The sequence below is a fragment of the Salmo salar genome, chromosome 13, assembly GCF_965601325.2.
Source record: "Salmo salar chromosome 13, fSalSal1, whole genome shotgun sequence".
Taxonomy (NCBI): Eukaryota; Metazoa; Chordata; class Actinopteri; order Salmoniformes; family Salmonidae; genus Salmo; species Salmo salar.
Window position 1 is genome coordinate 64,967,414 of NC_138303.1, and position 15,860 is coordinate 64,983,273.

General features: G+C 41.4%; 1 protein-coding gene across 6 annotated transcripts in view; it reads left to right on the forward strand.

The window, feature by feature from the left end:
* LOC106567554 (general transcription factor II-I repeat domain-containing protein 1) overlaps window positions 1-15,860 on the forward strand; it is a 50,181-nt gene that overhangs the window by 6,288 nt on the left and 28,033 nt on the right. For 5 of the 6 annotated variants that reach the window (XM_014137013.3, XM_014137008.3, XM_014137009.3 and 2 more), the window contains exons 2-4: window positions 7,816-7,948; window positions 14,904-15,045; window positions 15,619-15,795. In XM_014137013.3, the coding sequence (XP_013992488.1) occupies window positions 7,816-7,948; window positions 14,904-15,045; window positions 15,619-15,795 (452 nt within the window). Of the gene's footprint in view, window positions 1-7,532; window positions 7,713-7,815; window positions 7,949-14,903; window positions 15,046-15,618; window positions 15,796-15,860 lie in introns of those variants that run through there. The other variant, XM_045693458.2, reaches the window with a different exon arrangement.

Sequence of the window (15,860 nt, forward strand, 5' to 3'; positions counted from 1 at the left end):
TTATATTTAGATGCCCCAAGAAAAAGTAATAATTCTAGCTTTATTACCTCAAATATTTGTCATTGTGCTCCTAAATTTCTTTGTGTGCGCTTACAGTTTTCAACTTAGGTGCGCACGTGCTCCTTGTAAAAAAAGTCCAGCATAGAGCCCTGCTACTCTGACCCTGGCAACCTTGACCTGGCTTTCTCTCACTGGACACTCTTGATCTCCAGCATGGATACCCCTATAGTTAACATGCACAGCTTTTCCCACCAATACTACATATTCCTTTGTCTTATGCCCTCCTGCACACTTCTCACATCTCGAGATCTCCCTCCTACACACTGCTGCATCATGACCATAAGATGAACCTGTGAACTGTGAACCTCAGTTGTTCCGTGTATTTGAAGTTATCCAGAACTAGCTGGATCTCCAAACTGCGTTCCCCTGCTCAAATGTAGCTCTCATCAACCAGACTACTATATCATATGATGTGGTAAGCTGATACGTAAAATACTTATCCAGGTGTTATAAGATATGGCATGCGTCAGCAACGTCTGAGCAGAGGAATGGCTAGAATGACTCATGGCTATGCCTATCCCACACCGCATGCATAATAGCCTAGCTGATGCATGTCTACAGCCTAGTAGGCCTACTACAGCCTCTGGGATCATGCCTGGCATGCCCAAACATAATTAATTAAATGTCAATGATCAGCACTGAGCCTAACAATTTAGATACAGTTGTGGTCTTCAAAAGGTCTCCGGCCGTAATGGCTTGTTAAGGGGTATAAGCAAAGTGTTGTGTATCAATGGCAGCGAGTGCCACAAGCCTCTTAGTGCAAAACCAGCTCAGAAAACCCTTATACCCCTTCTGAGTACATTGTAGCCTAATAACTCTGGCTAAATAATGCTTGGGCAATTATTCAACAAGTAAAGGATCAGCTCAGCCCTCTGTAGCCTGCAGAGGTTTACATGACATGAAGGAAATAACAGTGCCGGCTTCCCGGGGGGACTCAAATGGGTTAGGATGTCATTAGCTGGAGCATTTAAGCATGGCAGCTAGAGCAGCATTTTATCATTTTAAGATCAAGGCGTACTCTCATACCAGGGAAGTGTTCTGAAGTGTAGCCATACTGTTGTGGTTCTTTTTTGTTTCTTTGGTAGAGGCCAGTTTATCTCACAATCAAGGCACAGGCAAAACATTTTAGGTACTGTAGCCTGGTGGTATCATAAATGTTGTACATAAATGGGCTACAGTCTGAAATTATTTGCTGTAAGGCAAGAGAGGCCACTATTGCAAACAGTTTAATTGTTTTTGTTTTGTCCTTGTCAAAGATGGCAATGTTTTTAGTTTTTTTTAGAATAGCCCTTTATACATACATACATACATACATACATACATACATACATACATACATACATACATACATACATACATACTGCAAAAAAAAATAAAGGGAACACTTAAACAACACATCCTAGATCTGAATGAAAGAAATAATCTTATTAAATACTTTTTTCTTTACATAGTTGAATGTGCTGACAACAAAATCACACAAAAATAATCAATGGAAATCCAATTTATCAACCCATGGAGGTCTGGATTTGGAGTCACACTCAAAATTAAAGTGGAAAACCACACTACAGGCTGATCCAACTTTGATGTAATGTCCTTAAAACAAGTCAAAATGAGGTTCAGTAGTGTGTGTGGCCTCCACGTGCCTGTATGACCTCCCTACAACGCCTGGGCATGCTCCTGATGAGGTGGCGGATGGTCTCCTGAGGGATCTCCTCCCAGACCTGGACTAAAGCATCCGCCAACTCCTGGACAGTCTGTGGTGCAACGTGGCGTTGGTGGATGGAGCGAGACATGATGTCCCAGATGTGCTCAATTGGATTCAGGTCTGGGGAACGGGCGGGCCAGTCCATAGCATCAATGCCTTCCTCTTGCAGGAACTGCTGACACACTCCAGCCACATGAGGTCTAGCATTGTCTTGCATTAGGAGGAACCCAGGGCCAACCGCACCAGCATATGGTCTCACAAGGGGTCTGAGGATCTCATCTCGGTACCTAATGGCAGTCAGGCTACCTCTGGCGAGCACATGGAGGGCTGTGCGGCCCCCCCAAAGAAATGCCACCCCACACCATGACTGACCCACCGCCAAACCGGTCCTGCTGGAGGATGTTGCAGGCAGCAGAACGTTCTCCACGGCGTCTCCAGACTCTGTCACGTCTGTCAAGTGCTCAGTGTGAACCTGCTTTCATCTATGAAGAGCACAGGGCGCCAGTGGCGAATTTGCCAATCTTGGTGTTCTCTGGCAAATGCCAAACGTCCTGCACGGTGTTGGGCTGTAAGCACAACCCCCACCTGTGGACGTCGGGCCCTCATACCACCCTCATGGAGTCTGTTTCTGACCGTTTGAGCAGACACATGCACATTTGTGGCCTGCTGGAGGTCATTTTGCAGGGCTCTGGCAGTGCTTCTCCTGCTCCTCCTTGCACAAAGGCGGAGGTAGCGGACCTGCTGCTGGGTTGTTGCCCTCCTACGGCCTCCTCCACGTCTCCTGATGTACTGGCCTGTCTCCTGGTAGCGCCTCCATGCTCTGGACTCTACGCTGACAGACACAGCAAACCTTCTTGCCACAGCTCGCATTGATGTGCCATCCTGGATGAGCTGCACTACCTGAGCCACTTGTGTGGGTTGTAGACTCCATCTCATGCTACCACTAGAGTGAAAGCACCGCCAGCATTCAAAAGTGACCAAAACATCAGCCAGGAAGCATAGGAACTGAGAAGTGGTCTGTGGTCCCTACCTGCAGAACCACTCCTTTATTGGTGGTGTCTTGCTAATTGCCTATAATTTCCACCTGTTGTCTATTCCATTTGCACAACAGCATGTGAAATGTATTGTCAATCAGTGTTGCTTCCTAAGTGGACAGTTTGATTTCACAGAAGTGTGATTGACTTGGAGTTACATTGTGTTGTTTAAGTGTTCCCTTTATTTTTTTGAGCAGTATATATATATATATATATATATATATATATATATATATATATATATATATATATATATATATATAATATATATATATATATATATATATTATAAATTACCAAAGCAACAAATCTAACGCTTTTTCAGTCACATGCACCTACATTAATAATTGTGTTTGACATCTACAAGCGAAATTGGAACCGGAACCATATTGGTTCATTTGCATTTTTCCATTTCAACATCAGTGGCTTTGTCAATTTCCATGCTCTTTGTTTTTTGACATTTGTACTTGTGACTGAGTGACATTGCATTTGAAGTAGCCTAACCACTGCCAGCCAGAAAACACTTCATTTGAGTTCACTGCTGGTGGCTTTCTCTGACTGCGAACAAAATGACAGTGCCCCCTTCTCAAATGTTTTGTGCCTCTTTTGCCTTAAAGTTGGGAGTGAAAGAAGCCGTCTATTTCGGTGGTGTAATAGTTTTCAAGGGGGCTTATGTTTGCTGTTGGTTCAGGGGAGGCCCTATTCAGACAGGCATATTGGTGCGGTTGAGACTGTCTCTCTCTCTGCCCTCCCTTACTGTGGAGTCTATGGTTTGAGGCAGCCCTGAGAGGCTAGGATAATGGCTCCCAGTGTCTGGAGAGATTAAAGGCCGGAGCTGCATTGTTCAAATGCCTCGAGATTAGTTTCCAAGGAGCAGATTGCTGTTGCCATGAGAACGCAGCGCTTGGAATTAGGATAGGGGGGGAAAACATTATTTTTATATGCCCCACCCTTTCCCTCCCACTATTATTTACCCTTTCTTTCCTCGACTTTGTATTGACACGGATTATATTGTCCAGTTAACATATTTGTGATGAATGTTAGGCCTACTCCCCTGCAAATAGGCTAATTGACCCTTTTCTAAGCCCCACACCATTGGTTACTGTCGATCATGAGCAACGTGAAGTTCATAGGTGCACATCAAATTTGGTGTCAGATGACAGCTGAGTCTATTTATTTTAAGACATATACTGTATACATATTTTTCAAAAATGTTCCATCCTAAAAATGTGGAATAAGTAAAGGCTTTGATTTCTGGTCAAACAGATGGAAAGGTGGTCTTAGAAAACATCTAGCAGACAAAGTCTTAAAATGTATTAGAAATACATCAAAACACAATTATGTTAAAGACCCTGGCAACTAATATCAACATTTTATATTGTTTTTCAGAAAATATTTTCCTTCTGTAAGTAAAAAAAAATATATAGCCTTGTGTCTTGTCATTGTGTTACCAAAAATCTACATATCTTTAAGATATTTTATAGTTTCTCTCCTTCATGAGGGAGGATAATGAAAGTTCACAGAAGTAACAAGTAAAGGTAGACCTACCAATTAGTTAGTGTTTTTGTGATAACAATTAGTTTTTCGATTTATTAAGTGATTAAAACAAGTCATGCTGTTACCAAATTGGTAACATAAACACTTAAAAATCTGTAACAGAATGACTGTAACTGAATTGGCTACAATGGGAATTTTTGCTACTATCCTCCCTTCCACCCTTCCATACTGTTATGCTCAGCACAATGTTTTCTTTCTCTTTCTGTCCTGTGGTGGTCAAAGCAAGAGTGTGAAAACCGTCTGGACAACCTCTCCCCCTGTCTCTCTTCTATCTCTCTCTCTCCAGTTAATGTCAGCTCTCCGTCTTTTACTGACACCTACCCATGAGCCCCCTCTCTTTCCATACTGTAACCAGCCCTCTCACCCACTGAGCACCGACCGACATCAGACGATGAGAAGTAGTTGAAATTTGATCAGTCAAAATCTGAACCAATCATAAATGACTGTTTCACAAGTTTGGACAGCACAGTAGAGTACAGTAAAGAAAAGTATAGGACAGTACAATACAGTACTGTACAGTAGAGTTTAGAACAGTACAGTAGCACACTAGAGCACAGTATAATACTGAACTGTACTGTAATAAACTGTACTGAACTATACTGTGTTGAACTGTGCTGTACTCTACTGTGCTGTACTGTGATGTCCAAACTTATGAAACAGACGTCGATGATTGGTACAGATTTGTGGTGGACAAACCACATTTGGTCTTGTTTGTGGGAGGAGCTCATTAGAATAATAGCCAGTGTGTAGAATAATACCCAAACATGCAAAGGAGGCTAGGAAATGTTTCTACCTTCTGTGTACCTATTTAGGATACATCACCATGAACAGAATGATATTCATAATTATGCATTTCTGTATAGTGCACATCAGAGACCCATGATGTCATTCTGTTACTGGGTGTTAATCCACTTCAGTTACTGTATTACAATAAACAAAATAGATTTGTTCAAACTCAAGGTGTCATATCATAGCTGACACTCCTTTAAATTTGGAGTAGATATTTAAGAGTTTTTGGAAAATGTGGTCACAAAAAAATGAGGGAGATTTTACCATCATTCTGTTATCAAACTATACATCTGCACAGTTTTTCGAGTAAATGTGTTTTAGTTGCATTTTCAGTGGAAATTGTTAAAAGTAATCAGTGTGCATAGAATTGTATGGTTTGTTTAACTTTGCAATCAATGGTTTTTGTTTGACATTCTTTTAAAGTGAAAAATCGGAATATCAGCGTCATTGTAACATTGCCCGATGACAAAATTCGGACAACATTTTACTGGGAAGCCCAATTCCCCGTTCAAACTAGTGGAGAAAACCCCTCAGAATGATTTCAAACTGTGTTTTTAATACTCGGTGAAGATAAAACACAAACTAACCTTTACTAATCAGGAACCTCTCGGGTATGTTGTGGTGAACTGTTATAACAATTGCTTTACTGGAACCTGGTCAAATATTTTTTTTTTGTGTGGCTAGCCACTGGATGACTGAATGCACTGTGTCAGCATGTAGCTACTAACCACTTTTAGAGCTAATTAATGCTCTCAAATCATATCCTGATGTCGACCGCAGATGAGGGTTATATACATAATATAGCTAACTTAGCTAGCTAACATACATTTGGAGAAAACAAGGTATAATTAACTGGCTAACTAGCATTAGCAGCATGTTCAATGGTGGCCAGTGCAGCTAGCTAACAGTTTGTAACAGTTGCCATCCAATGGAGCACTGTGATTGATTGCCCAACAATCTGGGGCGGGGTTTAGCGAAGGGTCAATTACGAGTTCTCCTACACGGCTGGCCATTTTCCAAATGACATTGAACATTTAGGGCTGTTATGGTCAAGGGATTTTGGGTGAATTATTTGTCAGCGTCATTGCTATAAAAGATGCACTTTTTCTCTTTTTGAGCCGGGGGGGCTCAACCGTAGACTTGTTTGCTACAACACCTTGCTTGTTTCCACAAAGAACAAGAAAGTTTCATCACATTGTTACCATGGAAATGGAGTCAACCGCAGGAATTCCTGTCTATCCCATCCATAGATATACACGGAGTGTACAAAACATTAGGAACTTGTTAAATCCACTTCAATCAGTGTAGATGGAGGAGACAGGTTAAAGAAGGATTTTTAATCATTGAGACATGGATTGTGTATGTGTGCCATTCAGAGTGTGAATGTGCAAGACAAAATATTTAAGTGCCTTTGAACGGGGTATGGTAGTAGGTGCCAGGTGGACCGGTTTGAATGTGTCAAGAACTGCAGCGCTGTTGGGTTTTTCACGCTCAACAGTTTCGTATGTGTATTAAGAATGGTCCACTACCCGAAGGACATCCGGCCAACTTGACACAACTGTGGGAAGCGTTGGCGTCAACATGGGCCAGCATCCCTGTGGAACGCTTTCGACACCTTGTAGAGTCCATGACCCGACAAATTGAGGCTGTTCTGAGGGGGGGAAAGGGGTGCAACTCAATATTAGGAAGGTGTTTCTAATGTTTTGTACACTCAGTGTAGCATGACCATACTATGTTTAAGGTCCCCGTCTTCAGTCAGATGTTCATCCATAATCGCCTGTTACACGATTATACATTTACCGTGCCAGCCCTAAATTTGAAATTAGGCCTAATCGGGAGCAAACAGAATTTGGATACATTTTTCTTTCAATTCCTAGACACTTCCAACCTCTACAGTTATTTGCTGAGCTACCTTCTAAGGAGAGCAAATTTAAGGATGAAGAGATTCAAATAAATATTCAGAGCTATCTTTAATTGGCTGACAAAGGCTTATCGTAATTAGCTACTTTCGCATGTGTGTGACGGATTTGGGTATTAGCATATTACATGGAGGGTATTACCGCCACTTTTAAAAGCCTCTTAATGAGAATAAACCTCCCCCTCCACCCAAATGACCCCCCCATCCAACTGCCATGTTTTATCACAATTCAAAATGCAGCCAAACCCTGTTGTCAAATGAAATGGGCTTCTTGTTGTTTTATTGGTGCGATGAATGGCAGAAACACCTTATTCACTCCAGATCAACGTCATGTGCATTTGGTTACTGCTCATTAATTTGTAGGCTTTAGCTTCCTTAAATGGCAGGACATGACTTTGTCTACCTAGCATATGCCATATACTTAGACCATGTATACACAGCCTCCTTTTCTGCAGACGTGGGTAACACTGAATCATTGTTCAGTGTTTTATTCAGAACCGAGCTCTGGGGTGAAGTTTCCCCTAAGTACAGATCTGGGATCACCAATCATAACATCAACCATTAGTGAGTAAAATTCTAAACTGACCCAAGATCAGTGTAGGAGCAACTTCATCCTACTCCCAGAAGTGACTGATGGGATGCAGACGAGGTACCATCCACATTTATGTAATCTACACAGGCTGACACAAATGACTGTTTCGGTTCATCTTCTTGATAACTTATTGAAAGCCCTCTGTTTTGTGTCCCCTCAGAAGAGGAATGGCACAGATGAGGAAGTCGGGATGTGACGGGATAAGGACTAACTCCCAGACTGAGCTGCGGGTCCCACAGGTGTCGGCCAGACAGGAGATCCTCACCAGCCTAGTGTCTGCGCTGGACTCAGTGGTAGGACCACTCGCACACTTACACATACGCTATTAGTTTTGCCACGGAAAAAAAAACATATCAAAGATTGATTAGTCAGGCAGTGTTATTTCAATGACTCATTACAAAAGCAAATTTGGCAATTCCACGGGAGCTGAAAATATTTTGGATTGTTCTGGCAATTCTCACATTGGGAGGATGGATTTTTGAAATGCTTTTTACATTTGTATCACAAACCATAAAAAAAAAAATCATGATTAAAGTGGCCATTTTTGGCTATTTTTAGACCTATACATGCCTCCTGTAAGACCCTATGATCTGTGAACTACATGATACAGACAACATCTTGGTGTCATTATACTCCTTATGGTGTTCTCTCAAATATATGTATTGATTCCAAAATAAAATGTCACATTAATTTATTCAACATTAAAAATATTAATTTCTCAAAATGACCCTTTTTGATTTTGTTCATTTTAAGACTTTGTTTAGAACAATATACTCTACAATTACATCAAATTGCCAGAGTGGGCTCTCTGCTAATTCTGAAGATATGCTACATTTTATGAGCACCACCAACACAGTGAATGGGAACATAGATTCAAAGGGAACTCCCGCTGCTGGTCACTTGCTGAATGTGCAATCCTAAAGGAGACTCAAGGCCCAAAGCTCTTAACTGCTAGGCTAGCCTCTCTAGGGTAGGTGGGACGAAATCGTCCCACCTACTCAACAGCCAGTGGAATCCCGTGGCGCGTTATTCAAATACCTTAGAAATGCTATTACTTCAATTTCTCAAACATATGACTATTTTACACCATTTTAAAGACAAGACTCTCTTAATCTAACCACACTGTCCGATTTCAAAAAGGCTTTACAACGAAAGCAAAACATTAGATTATGTCAGCAGAGTACCCAGCCAGAAATAATCAGACACCCATTTTTCAAGCTAGCATATAATGTCACATAAACCCAAACCACAGCTAAATGCAGCACTAACCTTTGATGATCTTCATCAGATGACAATCCTAGGACATTATGTTATACAATACATGCATGTTTTGTTCAATCAAGTTCATATTTATATCAAAAACCAGCTTTTTACATTAGCATGTGACGTTCAGAACTAGCATACCCACCGCAAACTTCCGGGGAATTTACTAAATTACTCACGATAAACGTTCACAAAAAACATAACAATTATTTTAAGAATTATAGATACAGAACTCCTTTATGCAATCGCTATGTCCGATTTTAAAATAGCTTTTCGGTGAAAGCACATTTTGCAATATTCTGAGTAGATAGCCCAGCCATCACGGGCTAGCTATTTAGACACCCACCAAGTTTAGCCCTCACCAAAGTCAGATTTACTATAAGAAAAATGTGAGAGGTTAAGAGAGGTTAAAGAGGTTAAAATCAATTTTTATGCAATTTTTCTCGTAAAAAAGCGATAATATTCCGACCGGGAAACCCTGTTTTAGTTCAAAGACAGAGAAAATAAAAACATGGGGTCGCCTCGTGCACGCGCCTCAGTCTCATTGTACTCTGATCGACCACTTACCAAAGGCGCTAATGTTTTTCAGCCAGGGGCTTCAAAGACATCATTCAGCTTTTTCCCGCCTTCTGAGAGCCTATGGGAGCCGTAGGAAGTGTCACGTTACAGCAGAGATCCTCAGTTTTGAATAAAGAGAGTCAAGAAGCCCAAGAAATTGTCAGACAGGCCACTTCCTGTAAGGAATCTTCTCAGGTTTTTGCCTGCCATATGAGTTCTGTTATACTCAAAGACACCATTCAAACAGTTTTAGAAACTTTAGGGTGTTTTCTATCCAAAGCCAATAATTATATGCATATTCTAGTTTCTGGGCAGTAGTAATAACCAGATTAAATCGGGTACGTTTTTTATCCGCCCGTGCAAATACTGCCCCCTACCCCCAACAGGCTAGCTGCCGCCCCATCTATTGCCACTTGCGGTGTAAGTTTGAATACCCCATGGGGCACATAATACATCTTTGAAATTTGTATTTTTGGTACTGTGTTGGAAAGAAAAGTGCAATCGTCACCTTGAAAATGGAGATTAGGTGCTCAATTCAATCCAGCCCGCATTGCAATATTTATGCAGTAGCTATTTTTCCAATGGTCAAATTAACTCAAACCTCCACCCTCTCCGAGTTCGGCATCTCCGGCGCGGCCCACGCTTGGATTGCGTCCTACCTGACAGGTCGCTCCTACCAGGTGGCGTGGCGAGAATCTGTCTCCGCACCATGCGCTCTCACCACTGGTGTCCCCCAGGGCTCTGTTCTAGGCCCTCTCCTATTCTCGCTATACACCAAGTCACTTGGCTCTGTCATATCTTCACATGGTCTCTCCTATCATTGCTATGCAGACGACACACAATTAATCTTCTCCTTTCCCCCTTCTGATAACCAGGCGGCGAATCGCATCTCTGCATGTCTGTCAGACATATCAGTGTGGATGACAGATCACCAGCTCAAGCTAAACCTCGGCAAGACGGAGCTGCTCTTCCTCCCGGGGAAGGACTGCCCGTTCCATGATCTCGCCATCACGGTTGACAACTCCCTTGTGTCCTCCTCCCAGAGTGCTAAGAACCTTGGCGTGATCCTGGACAACACCCTGTCATTCTCCACTAACATCAAGGCGGTGACCCGATCCTGTAGGTTCATGCTCTACAACATTCGCAGAGTACGACCCTGCCTCACACAGGAAGCGGCGCAGGTCCTAATCCAGGCACTTGTCATCTCCCGTCTGGATTACTGCAACTCGCTGTTGGCTGGGCTCCCTGCCTGTGCCATTAAACCCCTACAACTCATCCAGAACGCCGCAGCCCGTCTGGTGTTCAACCTTCCCAAGTTCTCTCACGTCACCCCGCTCCTCCGCTTTCTCCACTGGCTTCCAGTTGAAGCTCGCATCCGCTACAAGACCATGGTGATTGCCTACGGAGCTGTGAAGGGAACGGCACCTCCATACCTTCAGGCTCTGATCAGGCCCTACACCCAAACAAGGGCACTGCGTTCATCCACCTCTGGCCTGCTGGCCCCCCTACCTCTGAGGAAGCACAGTTCCCGCTCAGCCCAGTCAAAACTGTTCGCTGCTCTGGCACCCCAATGGTGGAACAAGCTCCCTCACGACGCCAGGACAGCGGAGTCAGTCACCACCTTCCGGAGACACCTGAAACCCCACCTCTTTAAGGAATACCTAGGATAGGATAAAGTAATCCTTCTAACCCCCCCCCCCCCTTAAAAGATTTAGATGCACTATTGTAAAGTGGTTGTTCCACTAGATATCATAAGGTGAATGCACCAATTTGTAAGTCGCTCTGGATAAGAGCGTCTGCTAAATGACTTAAATGTAATGTAAATGTAAACTCAGATTGGTTTTGGGTACTGTATTAAAAACCTACAACTGTTACCAATGTGATCCTTCTTACAGGTATAATTTGACTTTTTAGAAGTGTGTGGGCACTGTATGAATGTTGTAAATAAAGGATTTTAAATACCTGCCCCATGTGGAATTAGCATTTACAGCCATTGAACATTGAGCCAACTGTCTTAGTGGACTGTGCCACCAATCAGTAATTGTGGTTGGTAAAAAAAATACAACAAGTTAACATGACCACCATTGTCATCTATTTCATTGTTATGATGGATGTAGCTACGAATATAAATGTATAGTCCTCATTGTCTACGTTTTTTTTCTTCTTCGTATAAGCACCGATGTGTATGAAACGGTAAGCAAAAACATTGAATTTGGTCATATGCGGAAATGTTCCTTACACTCCACTTACCAGGACCATTGCCAAATAAGGCGCGCTGTCACCTGCTTTTATAATAAGCCTTGAGGTGGTACCACCCAGAAGAGTTTATTTCATACCGAACCCCTCCCTTGAGATGACGTAGGGGGACCTTCTCAAGGTGCCTCTCTACATCATGATTTCAATGGTAGAGTTCAACCGCTAGGGGCAAAAAGAGCTAGATTTACTACTAAAATAACAAAAAATAGCACTTTTGTAACGAACTGTCAAAATGAAGAACAGAATTGGCATGTTTCACTAGAATGCCAAGAGTGTGCAAAGCTGTCATGAAGGCAAAGGGTGGCTACTTTGAAGAATCTCAAATATATTTTGACTTGTTTAACACTTTTTTGGTTACTACATGATTCCATATGTGTTAATTCATAGTTTTAATATCTTAACTATTATTCTACAATGTAGAAAATAGTAAAAAAAATATATATATATATCAGTTGAAGTCGGAAGTTTACATACACTTAGATTGGACTCATTAAAACCTGTTTTTCAACCACTCCACAAATTTCTTGTTAACAAGCTATAGTTTTGGTAAGGCGGTTAGGACATCTACTTTGTGCATGACACAAGTAATTTTTCCAACAATTGTTTACAAACAGATTATTTGACCTATAATTCACTGTATCACAATTCCAATGGGTCAGAAGTTTACATGCACTAAGTTGACTGTGCCTTTAAACAGCTTGGAAAATTCCAGAAAATGTCATGGCTTTAGAAGCTTCTGATAGGCTTATTGACATAATTTGTGTCAATTGGAGGTGAACTTGTGGATGTATTTCAAGGCCTACCTTCAAACTCAGTGCCTCTTTGCTTGACATCATGGAAAAATCAAAAGAAATCAGCCAAGACCTCCACAAAATATTGTAGACCTCCACAAGTCTGGTTCACACTTGGGAGCAATTTCCAAATGCCTGAAGGTACCATGTTCATCTGTACAAACAATAGTACGCAAATATAAACACCATGGGACCACGCAGTCGTCATACCGCTCAGGAAGGAGACGCGTTCTGTCTCCTAGAGATGAACGTACTTTGGTGCGAAAAGTGCAAATCAATCCCAGAACAACAGCAAAGGACCTTGTGAAGATGCTGGAGGAAACAGGTACAAGAGTATCTATATCCACAGTAAAACGAGTCCTATATCCACTTAAAAGGCCGCTCAGCAAGTAAGAAGCCACTGCTCCAAAACCTCCATAAAAAAGCCAGACTACGGTTTGCAACTGCACATGGGGACAAAGATCATACTTTTTGGAGAAATGTCCTCTGGTTTGATGAAACAAAAATATAACTATTTGGTCATAATGACCATCGCTATGTTTGGAGGTAAAAAGAGGGACGCTTGCAAGCCGAAGAACACCATCCCAACCGTGAAGCACGGAAGTGGCAGCATCATGTTGTGGGGCTGCTTTGCTGCAGGAGAGACTCGTGCACTTCACAAAATAGAGGGCATCATGAGGCAGGAAAATTATGTGGATATATTGAAGCAACATCTCAAGACATCAGTCAGGAAGTTAAAGCTTGGTCGCAAGTGGGTCTTCCAAATGGACAATGACCACAAGCATACTTCCAAAGTTGTGGCAAAATGGCTTATGGACAACAAAGTCAAGGTATTGGAGTGGCCATCACTCAATCCTATAGAAAATGTGTGGGCAGAACTGAAAAAGCATGTGCGAGCAAGGAGGCCTACAAACCTGACTCAGTTACACCAGCTCTGTCAGGAGGAATGGGCCAAAATTCACCAAACTTATTGTGGGAAGCTTGTGGAAAGCTACCCATAGCGTTTGACCCAAGTTAAACACTTTAAAGGCAATGCTGCCATATACACTCAATTAGTATGTAAACTTCTGACCCACTGGGAATTTGATGAAATAAATAAAAGCTGAAATAAACCATTCTCCCTACTATTATTCTGACATTTCACATTCTTAAAATAAAGTGGTGATCCTAACTGACCTAAGACAGGGAATTTTTACTCAGATTAAGTGTCAGGAATTGTGAACAACTGAGTTTAAATGTATTTGGCTAAGGTGTATGTAAACTTCCGACTTCAACTATATATATTGAAATTAGTAGGTGTGTCCAAACTTTTGTCTGGTACTGTGTATATATATGTATGTAATGTGTGTGTGTGTGTGCGTGTGTGTGTGTGTATATGTATGTGTGTATATGTAATATAGTAAAATATGTGTACATGCCAATACAACCAAAAGTATTTATACAGCAAAAATGGCTAGGGATTGTAAGAAGTCGGAAGAAGAGTCATTGAATAGAACAATATTCTAAATGTTGATTAAGTGTACTTTGAGCCTCACAGTAACACTGGCAGATGTTTTACTTTATTCACTCTTAAGCTGTTCGAATACTCATACTAACCGTACTATTTGTGATGTAAATTGAGTATGTAGTATGCTTATTGGTCATCGTATGGATGTAGGTAGTATGCCAAAAGACGTACTACATTCGCCAAAATACGAAGTATACAAGGAGTGGACACTATTAGGGCCCATAATGTAATTATTCAGAAAATGGGTGTGGATTCACATTTTCAGATTTGAAGAAAATTGAGAAATATACAGCCGAAGTCTGACGAGAGCGGATTCAAATTCATTGCTTTAACTAACTATGACAAATGTTGAGCAATGTAATGACTTTTCAAATAAGTTACACGTTATGGTGGCTGACAATTTGTTAGCTACGCTAGCCTTACAAACCACATAGCATATCATTACTGCAGTTGCAGTAATGTGGCTACTCACACATCAAACTTGCCAGTATATTAACTATTTGCTATCTAACTACCCAACATTTATTGACTTGGTTATTCACGTCCTTCTTAGCTTAGTTAAGTGGTATAGTCGTTATGCGTTCTCAATGGACATTGTTAATGAAGTCGTCAGATGTCTAGCTAGTAATTTGTTAGCTATGTTAATAAGCTAGCAAGAAGTTGCATAGCAACAGCATCTACTTCCGGTAGAAAGGCGAAGTGCTAGTACACTCAACTGAAAGGATACCGTTCATTTACAGTATTCTAAAATTAACTAATAGTATGTAGTGTATATACTCATTAAATATGTAGTATTTAGTATGGGTTTTCAAACACAGCTTTAGTCTTGCTTGAGAGGTGACCTATGACCTTGTCTTTTAACCTGTGTTCCAGTGTACGGCCATGTCAAAGCTCAATGCCGAAGTGGCTTGCGTCACAGTGCACGAGGACAGCGTGATCGCCGTGGGAACAGAGAAGGGAAGAGCTTTCCTCAACTCACGGAGGGAAATACAAACAGACTTCCACAAGTTTTGCAGTGAGTGCTTCGCTGTGTACTGGGCAAAAAAGCTGAATTGGGTATAATTTGCCCAAATCACATAACACGATTAGGCTAGATTTTTCACTTGGAGCAAAATTTCTATAACTTTTTCCTCACAGATCCTACTTTTGTCTTGGAGTTGAACTTATTTTTTAATTTTTTTTAGCCTAAAAAGGTTTTGTCTTATTTAAGTAATTCAATCTCTAGTTTTACATTTACATTTGAGTCATTTAGCATTTGCTCAAATCTGGAGTGTAGAACCATTTTTATTGTTTGTATCTCTGTAATGTGTCTCTATCCATGTAACTGTATAGTGAATGTATCTATATACTTTTTTTAAAGTGGGGACCACAATGGAAATAAGTCCCTGACTTTATTGTGCAATCCCAGTCAAGTAAAAAAAAAAAATCTATGTACTGTGTAAATATGTATTTATTTTTTTTACTCATAAATAAATCTATCAATCAATTCTAAAGCAATTGAGAACCAGAATAGCCCAACTTTGAGTGAAACTGGCAAGGTGAAAAGTAGAGATGTATGCCTTTAGTTTCTCATGCTTGATTCTTTCAGGGGTGCCCTGTCTGCAAGGGCTGACCACAGTGAATGCCCATGCCAAAGTCCAGGAGAGTGAATCCAGCAAGCTTGGCAAAGAGGGCGGGCACGGCAAACAAAGGGCGTCAACAGATGCCCACTCTAACATCTTTGTCTTGAGGAAAATGGTGGAGGAAGTCTTCAGTGTGCTTTACAGTAAGGGCTTCAACATACCTCACCAAACAAAGATATCATTTTTATAGGCCTGCGCTATTGGAATT